The sequence below is a fragment of the Tasmannia lanceolata genome, unplaced genomic scaffold (assembly GCF_043159265.1).
Source record: "Tasmannia lanceolata isolate RefF3 unplaced genomic scaffold, GAP_Taslan_0.1 ptg000006l, whole genome shotgun sequence".
NCBI classification, from domain to species: Eukaryota; Viridiplantae; Streptophyta; class Magnoliopsida; order Canellales; family Winteraceae; genus Tasmannia; species Tasmannia lanceolata.
Genome location: NW_027518683.1, coordinates 32,716,940 through 32,741,163, shown reverse-complemented (window position 1 = coordinate 32,741,163; position 24,224 = coordinate 32,716,940). Strand labels below are relative to the sequence as shown.

At 38.5% G+C, this 24,224-nt stretch overlaps 1 protein-coding gene and 1 pseudogene across 1 annotated transcript in view; one reads left to right on the top strand and one right to left on the bottom strand.

Moving 5' to 3' along the window:
• The window catches only part of LOC143880237 (protein LURP-one-related 10-like), a 55,736-nt gene extending 49,749 nt beyond the window's left edge, over nt 1-5,987 (top strand). Inside the window, exon 3 of the mRNA XM_077383066.1 lies at nt 5,662-5,987. Coding sequence (XP_077239181.1) covers nt 5,662-5,793 — 132 coding nt within the window. The 3' untranslated portion in view covers nt 5,794-5,987. The remainder of the gene's footprint in view (nt 1-5,661) is intronic.
• Nucleotides 5,988-10,822: 4,835 nt separating this feature from the next.
• Nucleotides 10,823-24,224, bottom strand: part of LOC143878935 (DNA N(6)-methyladenine demethylase ALKBH1C-like) — a 31,361-nt pseudogene continuing 17,959 nt past the window's right edge.

Below are 24,224 nucleotides of genomic sequence, written 5' to 3'. Positions count from 1 at the left end.
GAACAGGTTATGAAACATAAACAAGAATCTAGATAAAAAAAAAACTTTACGACTACATGATACAACGAAATCAAAAGATCAAAACTAGAATCAATTTGAACAGGTTATGAAACATAAACAAGAATCTAGATAAAAAAAAACTTTACGACTACATGATACAACGAAATCAAAAGATCAAAACTAGAATCAATTTGAAAAGATAATTAAACGAAACATTAGCACAAATTAAGCTAATTGTGGAAAAACAGATAAATACCTGCAAATATAGAGCTTGACCAGGTTCCAGCCAAGATTCACTAAGAAAATACAAATCCCTTAGAAATTTTCTCACTCTTTCTTAACTATGGCTTTCGAATCGTAAATCTAGGGTTTGAAGCTGAGATTTAGAGTTTGTGAAATGGAGTTTCTTAAGGAAAATGACCGGCCAGAGTATTGCCGGAATTTGTCAAAGATAACAGTAAAGGAAGCTAATGAAAACAGTAAAAATGAACAGATTAACAAAGAAAAATGTTTAGCCGGAGCTCCGGTTGACTTGCCAGAGAAGATGAAGGCAAGTTAGGGTTTTAGATGAAAATTAATGGCTATGGGCAAGGGTTTGATAACTCAAGGAGAAAATAGATGAATATCATGAGCCTAATGATGAGAATCGTCAAAGTATAACTAGATCTGGCCGGAAAACTCAGATTTTTCGGCGATTTTGCCGGAGAAGACGATCGAATCTAATTTCTCTCTCTAAGTTTCTCACTCTCTCTCTCTTTAAAACGGAAAAAATGAAAACCCTCCTTTTTCTTTTAAGTGAGGGTTAATTTCATATTTATAGGAAAAAAAATGGATGTCGATATTGGCAACACCAATTGATTGGCGCGCAGTTTTGCGCAAATTTTTGATAAGCGCACCGCCGAATCGTGTCTTATTCGGATATGGATTTGCATTTCTCAGGATATTTCACCCCCCTTCTGTATTTGCACCACGACATCATCTCAGCTCGTTCGCTAGGCAAACGCGCTCGAATTTCGACAAAATTTTATAGGGATCTTAGTGAGAACTTAACCAAGCTTTGGGTCAAATTTGGGGCACTAACTCATTGGTTTGATGAGATTTTTGCACAAACATAGAGGTTTAGGGCATGGTCAAAATGGGGTGTTTACGCCATCCCTATGGTGTAACCCAAGCATGATATCCTGAAGCGTCTATAAGGTTGAGTTATTACTCTTAATGAGATTTATAGCTCGTATGAGTGGGATGTCTAGGCTACAGGAGCATTCTTGATAGACTCACCTACATGTTAGCGCGGAAGTGGGCTGCATCCAAAAGAGAAGTGGGCTTATTCTCTTATGCTTACATGGAAACTGGGATGTAGCACATGGCCGTAATGTGCGAGCTTTTTGGGACCAATTTGAACACTTTATTATCATGTGTGTGGTGCACGTCTTTGTGTACCCAAGGATTATAGTTCAAGACATAGTCACTATCAATTCCTTACAGTTAGAATGCACTTACACTAAGTAAAGGTTCAAGACATCGTCACCTTTATTATACGTGGTACTTTACTGATTGCCCAACGATAAGTTTTACTATTATCTTTTCTATTAAAATAAGTGGGGGATTGTTAGTATTTCAATACTAAAACTAAAAGTAGTTTTTGACTTTTGTAAAAGATACCAATTATTTGAGTTCCCACCCAAGTTTTAAATATTAAAAAAGATTCTCTCTTTTTGAGGTTTCCCACCAAAATTTCGAAGTGCTTTTGAAGGAAGCTCTCTCACCTCTCAAAAGTTTAGTCCAAGATGGGAAAGTGAGAGAGATTCCTTCATCCATATAAGAGGGATTTTTTAGCAAAGGCTTGGGCCTTTCAAGGGCATTCAATTTGTTTGCCTTGGGAATTTTACAAAGAACAAATGGAACAAATAAAAACACGCGAGCGCGCGCCGAGCAGAGCCGTGCCGTGCCGGGTTGGAGCTTGGGCGCGGGTGAGCGTGCGCATGGGTTGGTTTGGTTTGGGTTGGGTTTTCTCAAAATGAGATTATACTTTTTTAATCACCAAGAGTTGTGTTTATTTTAAACAGCAAGAGTTGTGTTTATTTTAAACACCCGAGTCATGTTTATATTAAACCAAGTCATGTCTTTTCCTTTTTAAACCCAAAGGTCACTTCTATTTAATTCTTTCTAAATCTGACCGTTAAATGCCTTCTTAATAACGTTTAAAAACTTATTTAACATTTAAGGGATGCGTCCATACGTTTTTAAAGGATGTGTTTATTATTTTTTATCGGGTGTCTTTAACAGACACGTTTTGCTTATAAATACAGACTTTTACCAACGTTTTTAAAAATACAACCATTCTATATCATCTCTCCCTGTTCTGTTCATAACAGAGCATTGTTTTCTTACTGTTAAGAACAACACATATTTTTCCATCAACAGAATAGTATTTTAAATTTCTGTATTTCAGACTACCTTGTCTTCTTCTATTTTATATCTTACTTGGGCAATCAGAGTGTTCATGAGTGGTTCAGATCTATCTGATCGTGCACTTAAGATAGATATAGACGGTGCGTCAGGCTGTTGTATCCTGGGGGTGATTGCGTTCAGATCTGTTGCACTGGAGGCTTTTCCACAGAGGCGCAAAATCACGTTAAAGAGAGCGACCTAGTTCGTGCCTCATCTCGTCGAATCGAAAAGGTTTCATCTAATCATTTAATTTTCTGCTCTCTACAGAAATCAGAAAATAGGTACGCCATAGTTTTATATTTAGAGGAAAATTCTACAACAGTTTCATAAATATTGAACCATCTTTCCATTCATTTATGAAACCACTAGAAGGGCCCTTCCAAGTAAAGATAGGGAGGTGAATTAAGCATCTCCCTAAGAAAAGTGAGGGAATTTAAATTTTTTTATATATGGAACGACTTTGTTCCTCCAAAATGTTCCTATACAAAGCACCTACCATAAAAACGTCTCTATAAGAGCTTCTTATAACCATCTAATATAACAAGTGGGCCCTAATTGATCACTCACCTACGAGTAAGTAGGTGATCAGTTGGGACCCACTTGCTATCACTATCTAATCTTGATTCAAAACTCTTAGATTTATTTTCATGCTAGATCTTTTCCAGTTGTGCTCTTTTCTTCTTACCGACTAGATGATATTAACCCTTCATCCTAGGCTCTCCCTTTCTGCAGAAGTTGTGGCTTGAAAGTCACCATGATCAGACAATCCTAAAAGTTCTATCCCAGGTCTCCTAAAAAATGCTTAACCAAAAATTTAAGCAGTATTCATTGTCTAACTGCTCCGGTTGAATGGCTAGGATCATTTGGTCGAAAGGTTTTTGAAGTTAATGACGTCTGCATTAGTTAAGGCTCTGTGGATGAAGCAATATTGAATGTATTAACCCCACCCCAATTTTAAGGGCGGGACTATTCCCTACGGAGGCGCGCAATCACCCGTATACCACGCATATCAGGTAAGCCTGGGGATTTGAACTCGCGTCAATGGGAGCAAACCCATGACTTTAAGCCAATGAGCCATGCCCGTATGGGTTAGAACAATTAGAGTTGATGATGGTTCTTCTTGTTAATAGAGGCCGTTGATTTATCATCCCCAATTCTACTATACTTGGTGCCCATCAAAGAAGATCACTGAAAGTTGGTGGTGGAATCCTTACAAGCGGCAGAAGCTAGTATGCGCGAAAAACAAAAAAAAATTTGATTTCAACCTACTCAACCAAGATCCTAGTTACTAGATTCCGATTGGTGATGAATTGAATTACATGAGCAGCAAGAAAACTTACGATCTTCCTTTCTCGAAGAACACTGCTTGATCTACTCCACGCTAGGTGTGCTCGGCGTTTCACAAACCTAAACTCCTCAGAAGGTCGAAGTAGTGGCTTCTAAATCTTTCATGGATTAAGGAGGTCGAAGAAGAGGTCCTTGAGTTCCAAACTCAACCTGAAATCTAGCAGCTACATGGGTTCCAAAACCCAAATCAAGTTCCTACTAGAACTATAAGTATAACCAAGTTGGAACTAGAACTAGAACCTAACTAGAACTTGAAAACAACAAAGAAAGAGAGAAGAGAATTGGGAGAGGGGGATGGATGAATTTTACGACTAGAACTATAAGTATAACCAAGTTGGACTAGAACTAGAACCTAACTAGAACTTGAAAACAACAAAGAAAGAAAGAAGATAATTGGGAGAGGGGGATGGATGAATTTTACGAGGGATGAAAGAAAGAAAGCAAGTATGAATTCGTCCACCCCTAGTATCCTTATATAGAGCTCCCTTGGGAATTTGTTTCCCACTAGGAATCCCTCCTTGATTTGGAAAGTATGTCTGCAATTACAACTTTGCCTTCCACCAAGTTTCTTTACATAAACCAATCATGGGTAAGAACGAGTGTTCCATGGTGGAGAAGTGTGTAGAAGCTTTCCAATTCGAGTGGGCTTCCAAAGCCTCTCTATCTCTCCTTCCCTTCCTAGAAATCCAACCAATAGGATTCCTCCAATCTTTTAGCCAATAGGATTTTACTTAAATCCCAACCAATAGGATTCAATCTTTAACATGCACAATAAATCACATAAGTGCCAACCAATAGGATTTAAGCTTTTAACTTAAACCTCTAACCAATAGGATTTAAGTATTTAAAATGCACATATTAATTTAACATAATACCACCATATTATGATGTATCTCTTCTTCTATTTAGTGTGTATGCACCCTGTATATGGTGCACCTCCTCCTTGTATCACATACTACTGATCCAATCCATTCCTTGTGAACAATAAAGTCTGGAACCCATACTGTCCAACAATCCTTAAAGGGTCTAGGGAGTTATGAGTGGGATCATCGCAGGGATTCAATGGTCGTTCCCGCAGGGCCCATCATGAGCCCCACTGAGATCTCACGCGATGTAGTATAACTACGACCGCATTAGGCAAGTGGTCCCCACAAGGACCACCCCAATGTGTGTATAGAGGCAGGATCGATCTCGGTTGTGTACATGTACGAGGTATCTAGCTTCAACCCAACTGTGATAATTCTAGGTCTTCAAAGAACCGAAGGCCATATCTCCCTGCTACATAATCTCTATGCGGCCTATGCTACGATACTACCTAAGGACAAACGTATGTCAATAAGCATATCACATTCTTCAAAATTCGCCCAAAAGATGTCATGAAACAACCAATTTATTCATTATTTACAAATTCGATACAAGTTGCATAGGCTTTTAGGCCATGCACTCTAACAATCACCCATTTAGGTTCCTTTGGAAACCTTGGTACGGGCTTCTACCTTATTTGTAGACTGTAGTCCATAATCATAATTACATGAATCTGTCAGTGTAAATAATTATACCAATTTGTCGATGTAGATAGTTACACCAACTTTAATTAGATTATCTGATTTTCGTGTCATTATCATCCGTTGGATCACCCTTCGAAGCTTATAGAAGGCGCGGCCTATTAACATAACTAATGAGACTCACATGACACAACCGCTTACTTCTGTCAATTCATTTACAGAGAATTTGGTGTAAGTAAATTAGATCAAATAATTCCTTCCACATTAGATAAAGTAAGTTGACTGAAGTAATTAATTTTTCTTATAAATTTAAACTCAAGTAGTTAGTTATATTTAACACTTAGCAATGGTGATGCAGATGAGCCGAAAATACACGTGGAAGAACATTCTGCATAGGAAGGAAACATTTGAAGTGACAATTTACCCAAATGTTGATTATGCTTTCATTGTTGCTCTCATCGTGATCTTGGTCGAGATTAGCAGAGACTAGGATGGCTGAGATTAATGTGTAAATGTTTATGTATCTTCCCTGTTCGCATTTGTTGTGCTATGGGATTGCTAATATTTTCTATCTTATGAAAGTCATTAAGGTGTACCCAATTAACTTTATACATTAAACATACTTATGTTATTTGTAGACATGTTTTTTTTGGTGTGGGGAGCATGAGCAACGCAGGTATGAAATGTGAAACTGTTTGTGGCTATTCTTTTTATTTTCTTTTAACCCGGAATTAAAGGCCTGGGGCGGACCAAAAATATATTGATAATATCGATGAAACAGGGAGGACAAGCCGCCTAACCTCGGCAAAAACAAGGGGACCACAGCCCCTAGACAGAACAGAGTATGCAAACCATATACACCTGAGTATTGCGATAAAGGGAGTCCCTGATCACTGACCTTCTTCAGGAGAGATCATCCATACAGAAATCCACCCACATTCACATGCTCTTAGGAAGAAGCGTTGAGGCCAGAACATGCCTTTGCTCCATACAGTTGCATCATTATAAGCTTCCAAGCACCCTGTATTCATGATCAGAAATTACAAATTACATGCTGAAGCCGAAGGATAAATCCAAACAAGCTTCAAATCTTCCAAGGGGCACTGTTGCACAATTGACCTGCATCGATAAGAACAACACAAGGGACATGGCCCTACGGGGAAAATTCTGCAAGGATAAATCCAACTTCTCAGCCATATTACCTCATTTGATGCCAGTGACCAAAGCAGTGAACTACGCTTCCAACTATACCCAGCGTCCATGAGGACAGCTAAAAACCCCAATATCCGTAGCTAGCGGCCAAATCGAATGTTAGGGAACCCGAGGGCATCACATCTGGTAGCCCGCAGCGCCCCCCGCAGCGCCCCTCCACCCCACCCCCCCACACCCCCACACACACAACTAACTTGGGCATCTCTCTCCAAGTGCGGTACATCCGGTGCTCCTTAGAATAGCACGCCTCATTAGCTAATGCCATCTGCCATGGAGTTTCCTTCCCTTATCAGCTGACACACCGGGGAGAGGATTTCCACAAGAGAGAATTTCAGGCCAGCAATAGAATTTTGGCCATGGATGGCTGCCTTTTTTTGAAATAAGATCCATGATAACCTTATTATCTGACTCAATTATAAGCTTGGAGATGTTTAGGAACTGGCAGAGACGCATACCATCTAACATAGCCCTCGTTTCTGCGCCCATGTTAGAAAAAGGAGAAAGCAGATACCACTTTCCCTCTCAAATCTAAGACCACTCCTCCTCCCGCATCTCTGGTGTTACCCCTCGATGCCCCGTCAGTGTTCAATTTATAAAACCCCTCCTCTGGCCTTTGCCACCAAATCCATGAGTCGCGATTTACCTTTGGCTTGTGAGCCTTAACTTGAATAAGATCCAATTGTTGGAGAAATGGTGTATTGTTAATGGTGAACAAATGAATTTTCTTTGCTTCAAGGCGTGATACAGCTATTGTGATGATTGCTGATCGGCCTCCAAAGCCAACCGTGATGATTGCCCATTGAGGCTTGATCCATTGTGACTCATTCCCTTAAAAGATCGGCATCGAAAACCGATCAATCCTTGAAGATCAATATCCAAAATCGATCCATGAAAACTCGCCCATAGAGGCTAGAGTCCCATGAAGCCTATTCAGGCTCATCTTCCAAGCGACATTATCTTCATCTTCAGCAACCAATATCAGGCATCCGGCAACAAACAAAAATCATCAAGCTTTAGCACCATCGCGACATCGTCAGCAGACAATTTATCATTGCATCAAATTGGGGAAGTTCATTGGGGAATTTTAATTGGAAATTGTATTGTAATGTCAAACATATGTCGATTTTCAATCCACACACGTTTGAGGGTGCATGTTAGAGTATATCAGATCTTGACCGTTGAATCTATATGGTTAGAGTAGAATATGGAGTTGGTTGGATGTGGTAATCATGATAGAATTGGTTTATCTCTTATTAAACTTATCCTTATCTGTAAGTGCTTATTTAAGCACATATCATTGTCAAATGTAGCCCATCCGAGAATAATAGAAATCCATCCGAGAATAATAGAAATCTCTGAAATTCTATATGCCTAATAGCAATCAATTGAGATCTTGGCATGAATTGAAGTTACGCTCAAATATCATTTTGTTCCTTCTCCTTATGAGGACCCACAAGGTGTGTTGTCCAAATTAACTCAAACTGGCTATGTTCTTGAATACCAAGCTCAGTTTGAGGAATTATAAAATACGGTCTATGGTCTATGGTCTTTCTGATCATTTCTTGAAAAGTTGTTTTATCTCGGGACTCAAACCCAAGATTCGGTGAGAGGTCTTAGACCATCATCCATTTGGGTTGCATCAAGCTATTGGTCTTGCAAGGTTACAGGGGATAAAATTGCTTACTCCTATATGGCTGGTCGGCAATGGACTTCCAAATCTGGTAACTCTCCTAGGTCTTAGTCCAAATTTTTCCACTCAGAAATACTTTCCTAATTTCCATGCCATTTTCACTAATACCAATTTACCAACCTTTAAAACACCTATTCCAACTACCAATCCAACTACCACAAAAATTCCAATCAAAGAAACTATGCTTTGCTGAAATGCAGCAAAAGAGAGAAAGGGGTCTTTGTTTTAATTGTGAGGAACGATTTCATCCTGCACACATGTGTAAGAATCAAATGTCTATGTTGCTTTTAGAAGGTGCCAGTGGAGGAGACAACTTGTGTGCTTCGGAGGAGCCAGATCTACCAGTAGCAGAATCTCTTGATTGTTTTGAAGAGCCTACCATCAATTTCTATTCTTCGATGGGCCTCAATGTGTCAAATACACTCAAGTTGGAAGGCTTCATTGCAAATCATATGAATCAAGTGTTAGTTGATGGAGGCAGTACACATAATTTTATACAAAAAAGGGTAGCCAAGTTCTTGGGCTTACCTGTTACTCATTCTCCTCATTTTAAAGTTGAAGTGGGTAATGGACAATTTCTGACTTGGCAATGCATGTGTTCCAAAATTCAAATTGATATCCTAAATCATTCCTTTGTTACAAACTTATTCATCATTTCTCTACAAGGGGATTATGTTATCTTGGCTGTTCAATGGTTGCAAAGATTAGGCCGTCACCACAGATTATACTTCATTAACCATGGACTTTGTGTGGCAAGGGAAACCAGTTCATTTGCAAGGCATTCAAGATCAACAGTTAGATTTTATTACACCTACACAGCTGCACAAATTGGCCGATAATGGCGACTTATCATCTTCTTTCATGCTGATGTCTACTACAACCAGTACATCCACTGGCCAACTCGTCAATACTACATATCAGCAGGTGGTTCCTACTCTACAAACTATCTTACATCAATTTACAGTGCATTCGGTTGAATATTTGCGTCATTTTATTTCGGAGAAAGGAGTTCAACCTGATCACAGAAAGATCGAAGCTATGTTGATATGGCTTGTACCTTCTAATCAGAAACAACTGTGAGGGTTTCTTTGTTTAACAGGGTATTATAGAAAATTTCTGCAAGGATATGCCTCCATTGCGGCACCTTTAACTCAGTTACTAAAAAAAAAAGAATTTTCATGGAGTACTTGGCACAACAAGCTTTTGAGAATTTAAAACGAGCAATGATAGGGGCTCTAGTCCTCTCAGTACCTAATTTTTCATTTCCTTTTTGCTTGGAGACTGATGGTTCTGGGGTGGGAATTGGAGCTGTTTTGAAGCAATAGGGCCTCCCTATTAGTTACTTAGTAATAGGAACCGCATATTATGGTAACCTCTGTAGATCGGAGGGATAAGATCATCCTATGGAAATGATTTTTGGGGCACAACCATTAACATTTTGTTCAATCACATGGCCGTTTGGATCATCCTATAGTGTGGTCTGCCCAATACTTTTTGAAAAATACGGGACTATAAGGGCTTACACCATAGAAAAACTCGTATAGTCCTATTGTCATACGACATCTAGGATTTTGCATTAAAAAAAGAGCTTTACATGAGTTTTAAAAGCCCATCCCAATCAATCGACATTTGATTGGGATGGATAAAGCGAGGACATGTATTGTGTAAATCTAGGGAAAAAAATCTTTGAAAAAAAATAAAATTCTTGGAAGAAGAAATTTTTGGGCCCAATAGGAATGAAGCCCATGTTTGACAACCATTATTATTAGGGAAATGATAAATGGACCCCTTATCATTACTTGAGACACCCAGCTGCACTTATCTATGACTGGAAAAGGCTGGTGTACATCACAATGCAATGGATTTAAGGGATCTGATTGCCATCGTACACTGCAGCTAGGTATTCCAAGTAATGAAAAGGGGCGCATTTAAAATTTCCCTGATTATTATTATTATTTTGCCTTGGAATATTAGCTTAGTCGATGGTGAGTGAGTGAGGTAGGGGGGAGACCTAAGAGGGGGTGAGGAGAGGACCGAGAGGTATCAAAAAAAAGAAATTATGATTTATTTTCCCTTCTCTATGCTCAAACCCTCATGTGTCTCCTCTCTGAACTCAGCTTACTCCCTAGAAAAATTCAAACATAGCCATAAAGTCATTTCACAGCTGATTTTTTCTGGAGAGAACAGTCACTTCAGATGAATTAAATGGATAAGACAAAATATGCTAAAAAGTGCGTCTATGTGGCGGTTCTCCCATGCAGAAGCCAGTACTAAAAAAGCAAGGGGAACCCTCCATTTGCCTACTTGATGTGGATGCATTTCCCTCCAATAAACTATGTACAGTTGACCACTACATGTGCCTTCTGAACTATATTACATCTTAACATGCAAAATATTCATCAACAAGAACTTCAATGTTCTGTATCTACTTTTTCAAATATATACAAAAGCCAGTTTAGGGTACCAATTGGACAGGTTATTTCCTGTAGTCGAGGTCTGAAAGGAAACTAAACCCAACAAAATCAAGTTTTACAGTAAGAAAATTCATACATCAACAAATCACTGAATGAGCAGTAGAGTATATATACCAAAAGAGATGACGAAGAGAGTGGTGTTGTTAATACTGTCTCAAAGTCAGATTGAGACGTCCTGGACGGAGATTAGTTTCATCAACCAAGAGCCTGTTAGATTTTCAAAATCTTACTTTTTGGGTCAAAAGATAGTCTTTGTAAAAGATATTCTAAAGTTGTTTTGGAAAAGAAAAACCTTTTAGAAAAAGCTACTTTTTAGTCAAGAGTAGAAGTGATGGAAAAAAGATAGTCCCGTATATATCGAACTAGAAGAAGAAAGAGTTGGGCTCATAAAGCTTTACTTTTTTTTCTTCTTTGTTTGATTGTACATTAGGTTGAACCCATGGGTGGATCTGCGGGATGGTGCAACGCACCGTTTGCACACACGCGCAGCGTGGGCAGTGGGCTATAGGGCGCTTTATTGGCGTTTTTTTGGGCGCACTTTGCACTTCGATCGACTTGGATCGGTCAAGTGGGTAGGCCGAATAGTTCGGTTGGGTTGGGTGTGAGTTCAGGCCCAACGGTTGACCCAACGGGCCTAGAGGCTCCAACGGATAGTGCATGAGCGGGTGCGATCCGAACTGTCAGATCGTAGTGTGACGGCTACTGGATGATGACCGTTGGATGGTGTCCCATCTACACAACGGTCAAGTGCCCAAAGGGTGCGATCTGCACCGTGGATGGGCGATCAAGCGGCTCGGAGTTGGAGGGGTTTTTACACAAACCAATGGTCACTCTAGGATTGATCTGAACCGTAGAGTCGCGATTAGACACTATCTAACGGTCAGATGTCAAATCTACAGAAAGGGTGTTTTCCAACCGGAAAAGCCACAAGAAACTCTATAAAAACAGAAGAAAATACTCATTCTAAACAGAATTCATATTTCTACTTTGGCATACCCAAAACTACCAGTAGAATTTTGTCACTCAATACACTCTCTAAAATCCCCTACAAAGTTACTGTTTTTACTAATTTAGAAATACTATCAAGTATTTTGTTTTCTGCAGAAACTGAACACTTGGGTCTGAAATACTTGCAAAATTCAAAGGTGATTCAGGCTTGATTCCGTTTAGTGCAGAACGTCGTCAAGCAATCGGTTTGGAACCGGGCTTCATTGTATCTTGAATGCAAGTTCACGATCCCCTTTGCACACTATTGGTGGGGGCGAATATCGTCTTAAGAAGAGCATTTACGTGCCTTGAAGCATCTTCTTATCTTCTTCTCAACCACTACACCAAATTTTCTTGAACAATCTTAAGACGATATACTTTCTGTTGGAGATCTTCATGGCGCAATCAATGAAGCAGATGACCCAAGACTTTGTGAAATTAGAATGCTTCAACAAAGGGAACTTCAAGAGGTAATAGAAGAAAGTACACTTCATTCTAACAACCCTCAAAGTAGTGTATGTTCTTACTTTAGCCAAACCGGCAGAAGTTGAAAATGAGATGGTTGCCGAAGGCCGTAGAAGGAGGAAGCGGGAACAAGACGATTATCTGTGCAAAGGACACATCCTCAATGCTATGACCGATTAACTGTTTGATATCTACCATAGCATGGATTCGGTGAGAGCACTTTGGACGGCTTTGGAAGCAAAGTACCTATCGGAAAATGTCGGTGCCAAAAAGTTTGTAGTAAGTCATTTTTTAAATTATAAGATGACTGATGATAAATTGGTGGTGGATCAAGTCCATGAGATCCAACATATCATTAGTCAAGTTCACCAACAAGGGGTGAACCATGATGACACTGTCATTATACCCTCTATCATTGACAAATTACCACCATCTTGGAAAGACTTTAGGAAAAGAGGAAATGATACTCGAAGATTTGATTCAAACCCTCCAAGTTGAGGAAGAATCAAGGCTTCGAGATAACAAATATGATGTTGCAAATCAGTGCTTTAAAGTCCATATGGTGGAAGTTGCCAATGTAACAGATTCAAACCCCCTTACTAAACCTTGGAAAGGTAATCAGAAGAGGAAGCATCAAAATGGCAAGGGTTCTGATAAGAACAAGAAGCTCAAACAGATTCAAACCCCCTACTAAACCTTGGAAAGGTAATCAGAAGAGAAAGCATAAAAATGGCAAGGGTTCTGATTAGAACAAGAAGTGCAAATGTGTTTGTTTCCAGTGTGGCAAAATGAGCCACTACAAAAAGGACTGTCGATATAAAAAGTCGAACAGTCAAGGAAATAAAGATGGAAACAAGGAAAAGTTTGTTACCATGATATCCGAGGTTAATTTTCTCGAAGGAGAAGATGCTTGGTGGATCGATTCGGGAGTTACAAAACATGTTTGTAAAGACAGAAGCACATTCTTGACTTATGCTCCAGTCGAAGACGGAAATGTTCTCTACATGGGAAACTCCTCAACTGCAGAAGTGAAGGGAAAAGGCAAAGTAAAACTTGAATTCACTTCTGGAAAGATCCTCACTATTACTGATGTATACCATGTACTAGATGTTTGAAAAAATCTTGTTTCTGGTAGCCTTCTTAATAAGAATGGCTTTAAATTTGTATTTGAGTCTAACAAGTTTATACTTTCCAAGGGTGGGACAGTTGTAGGGAAAGGTTATATGTATGAGGGCATGTTTAAGATGAACATCAATAAAGTTAATGTTTCTGTTTACATGATTAACTCTATTTCTTTATGGAATGATAGATTAGGACATGTTAACTTTAGAAAAATGTATGATATGGTAAAGTTATAACTAATCCCTAAATATGATGAAAGCATGGTAGATAAATATAAAATATGCATGCAAACTAAGATACTGACTAAACCCTTTCCTAGTGTAGAAAGATCTACTTCTTTATTACAGTTGGTACATAGTGATGTATGTGATTTATATGGCACTCCAACAAGAGGAGGCAAGAAGTATTTTGTGACATTTATTGATGACTTTTCAAAATACTGGTATGTATATATGTTATGACATAAAAATGAAGTCTTAGATAAGTTTAAGACTTATAAGACAGAAGTAGAAAACCAATGTGAATCTAAGATCAAGTGTATTAGATCTGATAGAGGAGGGGAATACCAATTCCCTGAATTTTGTGAAAATGACGGAATAATACATGAGTTTTCCACCCCTTATACACCACAACAGAATGGTGTTGTGGAAAGAAAGAATAGGACTATTATAAAAATTGCCAATTCCATGCTAGTCAATTCTGGTTTAAATAAGGGATTTTGGGGTGAAGCCTTATTAACGGCTTATCACATCCTAAATAGAATTCCTAATAAGAAAACCCATGTAACCTCCTATGAACTTTGCAAAAAGAGAAAACCAAACTTAAGTTATCTGAAAGTTTGGGGTTGTAGAGCCATTGTCCAAATACCCAAACCTAAGAAAAGAAGTTAGGTGAAAGAGGCATTGAATGCATATTCCTTTGATATGCAAGTCATAGTAAAGCCTGTTCTTAGTTATATAACCAAATAATTAGTAGATATGAATATCATTACTGAATCTAGGGATGCCACCTTCTTTGAAAACAGGTTCTCATCGATTCCAAGATTAATGGATTCAAACCCACCTATAGAGTCTTCATTAGAGCCTCAAGAGGAAATAAATGAGGTACCTAATGAAATCAAGAGAAGTAAAAGAGATAGAAAAGAAAAAACCTATGGTCCTGATTTGTAGTCTTTCTTGAAGAAGGATCAAGAGATAATGTCTCTACTTCTACTATGATAGATCTAAAAGTAGAACCTGATCCAAAGACCTATGAAGAAGGCATTAAATCTCAAGATGCAGCTTTTTGGAAAGAGGCCACCAATGATGAAATGGATTCTATCATGGGTAATAAAACTTGAAAATTAGTAGATTTACCTACTGGATCAAAACCCATAGGTTGTAAGTGGATCTTCAAAAAGAAGATGAAAGTAGATGGAACCATAGAAAAATTTAAGGCAAGGTTGGTTGCCAAAGGCTTTACACAAAAAGCCAGAATAGATTACTTTGATACATATTCCCCAGTTGCTAAGATCTCAACCATTAGAGTCCTAATTAATCTTGCACCCATATATAATCTTCACATTCACCAAATGGATGTTAAAACAACATTCTTGAATGGTGAACTTGATGAAAAGTATATATGGACCAACCTGAAGGTTTTATTATACCTGGCCAAGAGCGTAAAGTATGTAAGTTAGTTAAGTCTTTATATGGGCTTAAACAAGCCCCTAAATAGTGGCATGAGAGATTTGACAAGGTTTTAGTGTCAAATGGTTTGAAGATACACGAGTCTGACAAATGTGTATATAACAAGTATAAAGGTGGAAAATGTGTTATCATATGTTTATATGTAGATGACATGTTAATCTTTGGTAGTGATATGGATAGTATCACAAGAACTAAAGAGTTTTTTCAGTGAACTTTGCTATAAAAGACATGGGTGTTGCAGATGTGATACTAGGTATTAGAATCATAAGGGAAGGTAGCAACCTTATTCTTACCTAATCTCATTATATTGAAAAAGCACTTAAAAAATTTGATCACTTTGATTGCACACCAGTTTCTACACCTTTTGATTCAAATTTAAGATTATATCCTAAAACTGGTAGGTCTATATCTCAATTAAAGTATGCTAGTGTCATAGGTAGTTTAATGTATACTATGACATGTACTAGACCTGATATAGCATTCACAGTTGGAAAATTAAGTAGATTTACTAGTAATCCTAGTAATGTACACTGGAATGCTATAAATAGGATATTAAAATATCTAAAAGGCACTATAGACTATGGATTGTCATATAGTGGGTATACTGTAGTATTAGAAAGATACACAGACACCAATTAGTTAACTGAGCGTGTTGATCATTCATCAACGAGTGGATGGATATTTACTCTTGGTGGGGGAGCTGTCTCCTGGGCTTCTAAGAAGCAAACTTGCATAACTACTTCTACCATGGAAGCAAAGTTTATTGCATTAGCCTCTTGTTGTAAAGAGGCCGAGTGGCTGAGGAATTTGCTAATATAAATTCCTATTTGGCCTAAACCTATGCCATCGATATATGTGCATTGTGATAGTCAGGCCACACTATCAAGGGCATATAACCATGTGTACAATGGTAAGTCCAGGCATATTGGACTTAGGCATAGTGTTCTTAGGCAATTACTTACTGATGGAGTAGTAACTATAGATTATGTGAGATCAAGCCAAAACTTGGCTGATCTATTAACAAAAGGTCTTGCAAGAGATTTGGTGTTAAAAACAAAAATGGGGATGGGTCTAAACCCAATAACCAATGATCACCAATGATGGAAACTCAACTCAACTCTTGAAGAGACATCAAGTCTTGAGTTCAATGAGTCCAAGTACATCATATGGAGTGATTGCAAGCACTGTACATTATATATATATAAATGCCATCCCAAGAGAAGTGCTTGGTACCTGTAATGTGTAACAGAGGAGGTTGAGCATTTGGGCTCTTAATAGGCTTATAACCAGGTTGTTAGGGTGCTATAGTTACAGGGGCACTCGTAAGCCTACCTATGTGAGTGTGGAAGTGGTGCCGCTTCCTATGAGACTTGTGTAGTTTTTAGAGCACTCATGAAACCGAGATACAGACACATGGCCAATTACATGTGTCGACTTATAAGAATCACCTGAGGAGAATAATTTCTTATGTGTAAAACGTATCCGGTTGGCCGTATAGAATAGCTAGTTCAAAGACACGTCTACTATGCAATTATGGTCAACTTTGATATGTTCTTACTAAGTGAAGGTTCAAATCGTAAGATACCTTCATTTATTCGTAAGAATTCCAAGTATGATGAGACAACTTTTGATTTTGAAAATGGTGGGGGATTGTTAGATTTTGATTTTCAAAATCTTGCTTTTTAGGTCAAAAGATAGTATTTGTAAAAGATATTCTAAAGTTGTTTTGGAAAAGAAAACCTTTCTTTTGGAAAAAGTTACTTTTTAGTTGAGAGTGTAGAAGTGATGGGAAAAAAATAGTCTCGTATCGAACTAGAAGAAAGAAAGAGTTGGGTTTATAAAGCTTTACTTTTTTCTCTTCTTTGTTTGATTGCACATTAGGTTGAACCCATGGGTGGACCCTCGGAATGGTGCAACGCACCGTTCGCACACGCGCGCGGAGTGGGCAATGGGCTATAGGGCGCATAGTGGCTCTTTATTGGCTCTTTTTTAAGCACACTTTGCACTTCGATTGACTTGGATCTGTCAAGTGGGTAGGCCGAATGGTTTGGTTGGGTTGGGCGTGAGTTCGGGCCCAACGGTTGACCCAGCGGGCCTAGACGCTCCAACAGATAATGCATGAGCAGGTGCGATCCGAACTGTCAGATCGTAGTGTAACGGCTACTGGATGATGACCGTTGGATGGTGTCCCATCTACACAACGGTTAAGTGCCCAAAGGGTGCAATCTGCACTATGGATGGGCGCTCTAGCGGTTCGGAGTTGCAGGGGATTTTTCACAAACCAACGGTCACTCCAGGATTGATCTGAACCGTAGAGTCGCGGTTAGACACGATCTAACGGTCAGATTTCAAACCCACTGAAAGGATGCGCATAAGGGTGTTTTCCAACGGGAAAAGCCACCAGAAGCTCTAAAAACAGTAGAAAATACTCATTCTAAACAGAATTCGTATTTCTACTTTGTCATACCCAAAACTACTGATTTGTAGAATTTCTAACTCAATACACTCTCTAAAATCCTCTACAAAGTTACTGTTTTTACCAATTTAGAAATACTATCAAGTATTCTGTTTTCTGTAGAAACAGAACACTTGGGTCTCAAATACTTGCAAAATTCAAAGGTGATTCAGGCTTGATTCCGTTCAGTGTAGAACGTCGTCAAGCAATCGGTTTGGAACCGGGCTTCAATGTATCTTGGAGGCGAGTTCGTGGTCTCCTTTGCACACTACTGGTGGGGGTGAATACCATCTTAAGGAGAGCGTTTACGCGCCTTGAAGCATCTTCTTATCTTCTTCTCAACGACTACACCAAATTTTCTCAGAAAGAGCCTTGGGGCCGTCTTAGGTAGAATGCATGGAACCCCATGAAATATAAGCCTTGACTCCCCACCAAATACTAAAAACATCACCTGATTCCAGTATTACCTTCTCTGCCTGCTCCATAATTCATTAACTCCATATAGAAACTCTGCTGAGTCACCAAGGGAGAACTACGGGCAATCGTTTAGAAATGCTCTCTTCGCTCTCATCTCTATCCTGCATGTGTAGTGAATATCTTTATGAAATGAGGTCATAATTGAAGCTGTAAAGTCAATCGGTACCAATATAAGACATTTTTTGCATCCTAGAGACAGGTTTAGTCGGTGAAATTCAAATCTCAAGCAGAGATAATAAGTAATTACCTCTTGATAACTTCATTAGAAAATAGTGGTAGTGGGACATACATGTACAAAACGTATTAAACTCATTATAAAAGACCATAAAATTGAGAGAAACTGACAAGAGAACTAGTAAAATGAAGATCACAGAGACCCAGATCTCAGGACTTCCATGTGGCCAAACAATCAATATAAAGTAAATATGGACATCCAGTTACGAAGATCGATACAATGTCTTTGTGGGTTAATTTTTTTAGCATCCCATTACATGTTTGGGCTGTGTCTACAATGGAGGCCTTAGGGAAACTTTTTGGTAAGGTCCTAGAAATAAAGATAGAAAGTAGTCACCAATAGTGTATGAGGCTTGTTTCGGCCAAAATTTTAGCCCCTCGATGGAAGCTTTTTCCGTCATCCTTTAAAATTAAGGTTCTTGACCTTGTCTATTCCATTGGGATCGTAATTCCGGAGCAAGCAGATGGCTATCTACTGTCTAAATCCCCTTCGGGCTCTGTAAGTTTGGATTTCTTGCCATTGCCGCCGTCTGAGGTTCATCTGAAGTCCTCCGGTGAACTCTTGTCCCCTATTTTGAATTCAAATTTTGAATTGGTTATGGGTGCACTGCCCAAGGTTGGATCTGACTTTGCTTCTGGGTCTGCCTTAACTGGTAGTGAGAGGTTAGTAGGTTCCGGGGCTGATCTTCCTGCCCTGCAGCGGAAGGTTTCATGGTAGGACCTGTCTTCCAAGTTGAGCAAAAAAGGTGCCCATCAAGTTACTGTAAGCATTCTGCCTTTGGTGAGACCATCCCTGGTTTTAATCCCAAGGCGAAGGTGGCAAGATTAATCCATTGTTCAACCTATTTGGTGAAGTCCGTGGGTGCTATAAGGGGGCTCAGTACCAATCGGCTCTCAAAACCTATCAATCTAGCTTCCAATCTTCCCAGGGCTGGATTTGCTTTCGGATAAGTCACTGTCAGCCCCTGCCTCTTATCACTTTTTGATTTTGGCAGTTTTGTTCTGGGGCCCACCTCTTACTATTTTATAGGTATTGCATGACCTTTAGGTGATTTCGTGGAGTACAAGCTTCCTTTTTTGGGTAAATGGAAAAAAGCATCGTGCCTTCTTTTCCTGTGGCCATTTCTCTCCCCTCGTAGTAGTTGTTATAATTATAAAGGGGCGGGACTTGTAACACCTGGGGTCGGGGTCTCTAGGGTATCTGGAGTGTCGAGATTGAAGAACAATTAGAATAGTGAAAGAAAGTATTTGGAGTCACTAGATTGGTGGGTATTTTGATTTGCAACTGATTGTAATATTAAATAACCGCAAGTGCATGGATCGCGTGTAGATACGGGTTGAACTCAAGGAAGAGAACAATGTGATTTCTACTCTTATACTATTTGAAAAATAAACTTACGATATATTGTTGCTTGGAATGTGCTCAGGATTTCCGTGGACTACAACCTCATATCCAACAATATATTTAAGTTTATAAGCTAAATAGATATGGATTGAACACAATGAAGAAACGATTACAAATTTAACCCCTATATTTTGGCAAAGTGAACCAATAAAGGATTTCTATTAATTAATTATCTAACCTAATTAGAAAACCAAAATCTAAAAGCCTAAATTAATTGAAAATTCGATTGACAAACTACTCTAGAGTGAATTGGAAATTGATTGCAAAAGGAATTTGGAACTTGATTTGAAACCTTAATTCGATTAAAAGATTACTTAAAGTTAGAATCCGTCATTGGTTTGGATTGGATTATTAATTAAACAAATTTTCACATTGAATTGTATATCTAATAAATTCGGTCAATGGGAAATAAGATCAATGGATGTCATTGCCCATGAGTGATTGATCAAATATACTACCAAATATTAAAGAATATATAAGAATTTATAATATTTCATCAACAATTACGCATACGAAAGGATAAAATCCCACTAGCATGAACAATTGGGAATCCAATATTATAAAACCCTATATATTATGTTATTTCATAACATTGAATTTAATCAATCATCTTTCTCCTTCCCCATGGCTTCATCTAAATCCTAAGTAGATGGGTTTAGTTGTTCATGGAAAGGTGAAAGAAACAAAAATAAAGACAAATAATGCCATCTGAAAACTTAAAAAGGGAAAAGAAAAAAATAACTCTTCTTTAATTGGAATTATAACAAGAGTACATCGAATTGGAATTGAAATAAAGAGCAAAAATAAAGAAAACTTAGTCTTTTTCTCCTCCTTGCAATGGTTGAATCCTACTCCTTCAATGCCTTGATCTCGCCTTGGATTGATGTTGGATGGTTGGATTGAGTTTTTTGATGGAAGATGAGATAAAAGAATGAAAGATCAACTAGTGTAAGAAGGTAGGTAGGTGTAAGAAAGCAAGAGAGAATATTGGACGAAAATTGGGGGAGAAAAAGAGAGAAAAAAAACTTATTTATGAAGATGTGACGAGATGAGACGACCCTAATTTTTTTACTTTAAGAGAGATAGTTTGGAGTGATATATATAGAATAGGGGTGACAAAGGTTGACAAATTGGAAGATGAAAAAAGATGTAGATTGGAGATTGTTTGAATATATTAGGAAATAAAGGGATGGATGAGATCAAAGCTTAAATGGGCTTTCCTAAAAAAACGTGGATTTTCCCTATTTATTCTTTCCGAAGTTGTATACAAAACCTTCCAATTATATCCTCAAGCAACTTTCTAAATGTTAGAAAGAAAATAATGGAAAGTTTGCAAGTTGAGGGATATGTGCATGAAACGACCAAATTGTCCCTATACTTCGAATGAATTGCACAAATGCCACAAATATTTGCAAATGACAAATCTACCCCCCTTTGCAATACACATAAAACAACTAATAATTCCCTTCTCCCCTCTTGATCTCCAAGAAACGATCCAAGCCATCCAATTGACGGTTCACTATGTAAATTAATTGCATCCATAAACCATTCCAATGAGATGATCCAAACCGTTGAATTCATGTATTCCAATGTGAATTTTGATCTTACCAATGGTTGCACTTCTTACATCATTTTTGTGGGCTAATCTTAACCATTCAAACGATGGTCAACAATGTAAAATTATTTGCACCTCGCAATCCACTGCCATAGGTTGATCTAGACCGTTCAATCGATGGGCTACAATACAAATTAGTTGTGATCCACAAAGCATTTTCCAAAGCGATTCCGAACCAACCAATTGATGAACCATAGATGATCTAAACCCTTCAAATGATAGGCCACATTGGTGGTTTTCTCGTATTTGATCTTTTCTCTGGAATTTCATCTCTTTAACTCCACTTTCTGTGAAAATTCAAGAATATCCCTGAAACACCAACAACGAGCAAAATATCTTAGCAGTACCGCTCTAAACATCAAATATGCATGCATTTCCTACCTACAACTCAAACATAAATGTGCTCATCAGCAACCAACAGGTATGGATAGTGAATCTCCTTCGTCCTCTGGAGGTAGGAATAGGAGGTATCTCATGGAGATTACGGTACTGGAGAACATTCACATGAGATTAAGAATGATGATTTTTTATGAAGAGAAGGCCTTTCTTAACGATCCGACCCATAAAGAGTTATCGGGGGATTTTCTCATAAAGCACTGTGTAAGCCCAATGGTTTTTACCTTGGCATTCCCATCTTGTTTTGATGATTCCAATACACAAGTGATCTTTTATCACTAATGTGTTTGATTGTCTAAGTTGTAGATTATGATAAAGTAAGATCAAGGATGCTTGGATTGAAAGCCAAGAAGCTCACATTGGACCACTAATTGGAAGGCCAAAGTCATCAAGCAAGAAGTCATGAAGACTTGAAGACATGAAGAAATTCATATTGAAGACCATTTTTTGTCTTTTAGAATGTAATTGATCCAAACCTAGATTAGGCTTTAAGAGGCATAATTAAGTTAATCTCACACACCCTAAAAATATATGTGATTGTATATGTGGAGTTCCAACACCTTGGAACCCTCATAAGCAATCCCAACTTGGTGTTAAGTTGGAAGCCCAAAAACAGAATTGAAAATCTGCTCTTCATAGGCTTCTCGGAACTCCGAGAGTTTTTCTCGGAACTCCGAGAATTATTCTCGGAACTTCGAGAAATGGTCCAGTAGACATTTTTTCATCTTCTGTTAGAATTCCCGGAACTCCGAGATTTTTTCTCGGAACTCCGAGAACACTACAACGGTCGGATTTTGAGCCGTTGGGAATTTTCCAGAAATTACCGTAATGCCACTGAACGGTCATATTTTGTTTTTCCTATAAATAAGGGTGTTCTAAACATTCAAATATTCAATCCTAACACTCTAAAACTTCATTTGAATATCCAAGAGTGAATCAAACTTCAATTGTGCCTCTCATCACCATCTTTAGGATTTGGATCATAGGCTCAAATTTGTACATCCATTTTGTAACCCTTGTGAGGGATTTTTCATTTCTTTCTTTCAACCTTCGAGTGTTGTATTCGGGCGAGTATTCGGAGAAGCGAAGCCCATTCTCCGTGGTGAGGATAGCCACCGAGGTTAAAGCTGTTGGGGTGAGGATAGCCACCAAAGTTAAAGCTATTGTAATTGGCATTCGATCTTCGCCAAGGTTAAGAAGATCAAATAGTGAAGCCATCAACGGGTTTGGTTGGTGGAGTGGAGTAGGCCTCGGATTTGAGGACCGAACCACTTTAAATCTCGAGAGCACTCTTTCTATCTCTTTGCTCTTTTATTTGCATTGAACCATTAGATTTAACTTGAATATTGATTCTTGATCTCTTAATCTTAAAATCGGTTTAAAGGTTTTAAATTGGTAGATTCTATTTCTTAAACAACCATATTCTCCCCCCTCATTGTGTTGCCATTCTAGTATAACTTGGGACCCCCCTACATCGGACTTTCACTTGGTATCAGAGCCTTGGCTCTTAAAAGATTTTAAAATTTTTGTGAAAGTTATTTCAAAATCTAACTAGGGAAAAATTTTATTTGGCAACTTCTATTTGTGAAATGGCACACCAAATTGGAACCGGACTTCCGGAAGGCCATTCCACAACTAGACCTCTGTAAGCCCAATGGTTTTTACCTTGGCATTCCCATCTTGTTTTGATGATTCCAATACACAAGTGATCATTTATCACTAATGTGTTTGTTTGTCTAAAGTTGTAGATCTTGATAAAGTAAGATCAAGGATGCTTGGATTGAAGGCCAAGAAGCCCACATTGGACCACTAATTGGAAGGCCAAAGTCATCAAGCAAGAAGTCATGAAGACTTGAAGACATGAAGAAATTAATATTGAAGACCTTTTCCTAAATGTAATTGATCCAAACCTAGATTAGGTTTTTAGAGGCATGATTAAAGTAATCTCACACACCCTAAATAAACAAGTGATTGTACTTGTGGAGTTCCAACACCTTGGAACCCTCATAGCAATCCCATCTTGATTGAGAACTGGAAGCCCAACAACAGAATTGAAAATCTGCTCTGCATAGGCTTCTCGGAACTCCGAGAGGTTTTCTCGGAACTCCGAGAATTCTCGGAACTCCGAGAATTATTCTCGGAACTCCGAGAAATGGTCCAGTAGACTTTTTCCAATTTCTGTGAGGCTTCTCGGAACTCCGAGATTTTTTCTCGGAACTCCGAGAATTCTCGGAACTCCGAGAATTATTCTCGGAACTCCGAGAATTATTCTCGGAACTCCGAGAACACTCCAACGGTCTGAAAAAGAGCCGTTTGGAATTTTGCTGGAATTACCTCAATGCCATTGAACGGTCATATTTTGGTTTTCCTATAAATATGAGTGTTCTAAACATACAAACCATTAATCCTAACACTCTTAAACTTCATTTGAATACCCAAGAGTGAATCAAGCTTCAATTGTGCCTCTCATCACCAACTCTAGGATTTGGATCATAGGCTCTCAATTGTACATCTTTTGTAACCCTTGTGAAGGGATCTTTTAGTTCTTTCTTTCATCTTTCAAGATTTGTATTCGGGCGAGTATTCGGAGAAGCGGAGCCCTTTTTCTCCGTGGTGAGGATTGCCACCAAAGTTAAAGCAATTGTAATTGGCACCGATCTTCGCCAAGGTTAAGAAGATCAAATAGTGAAGCCATCAACGG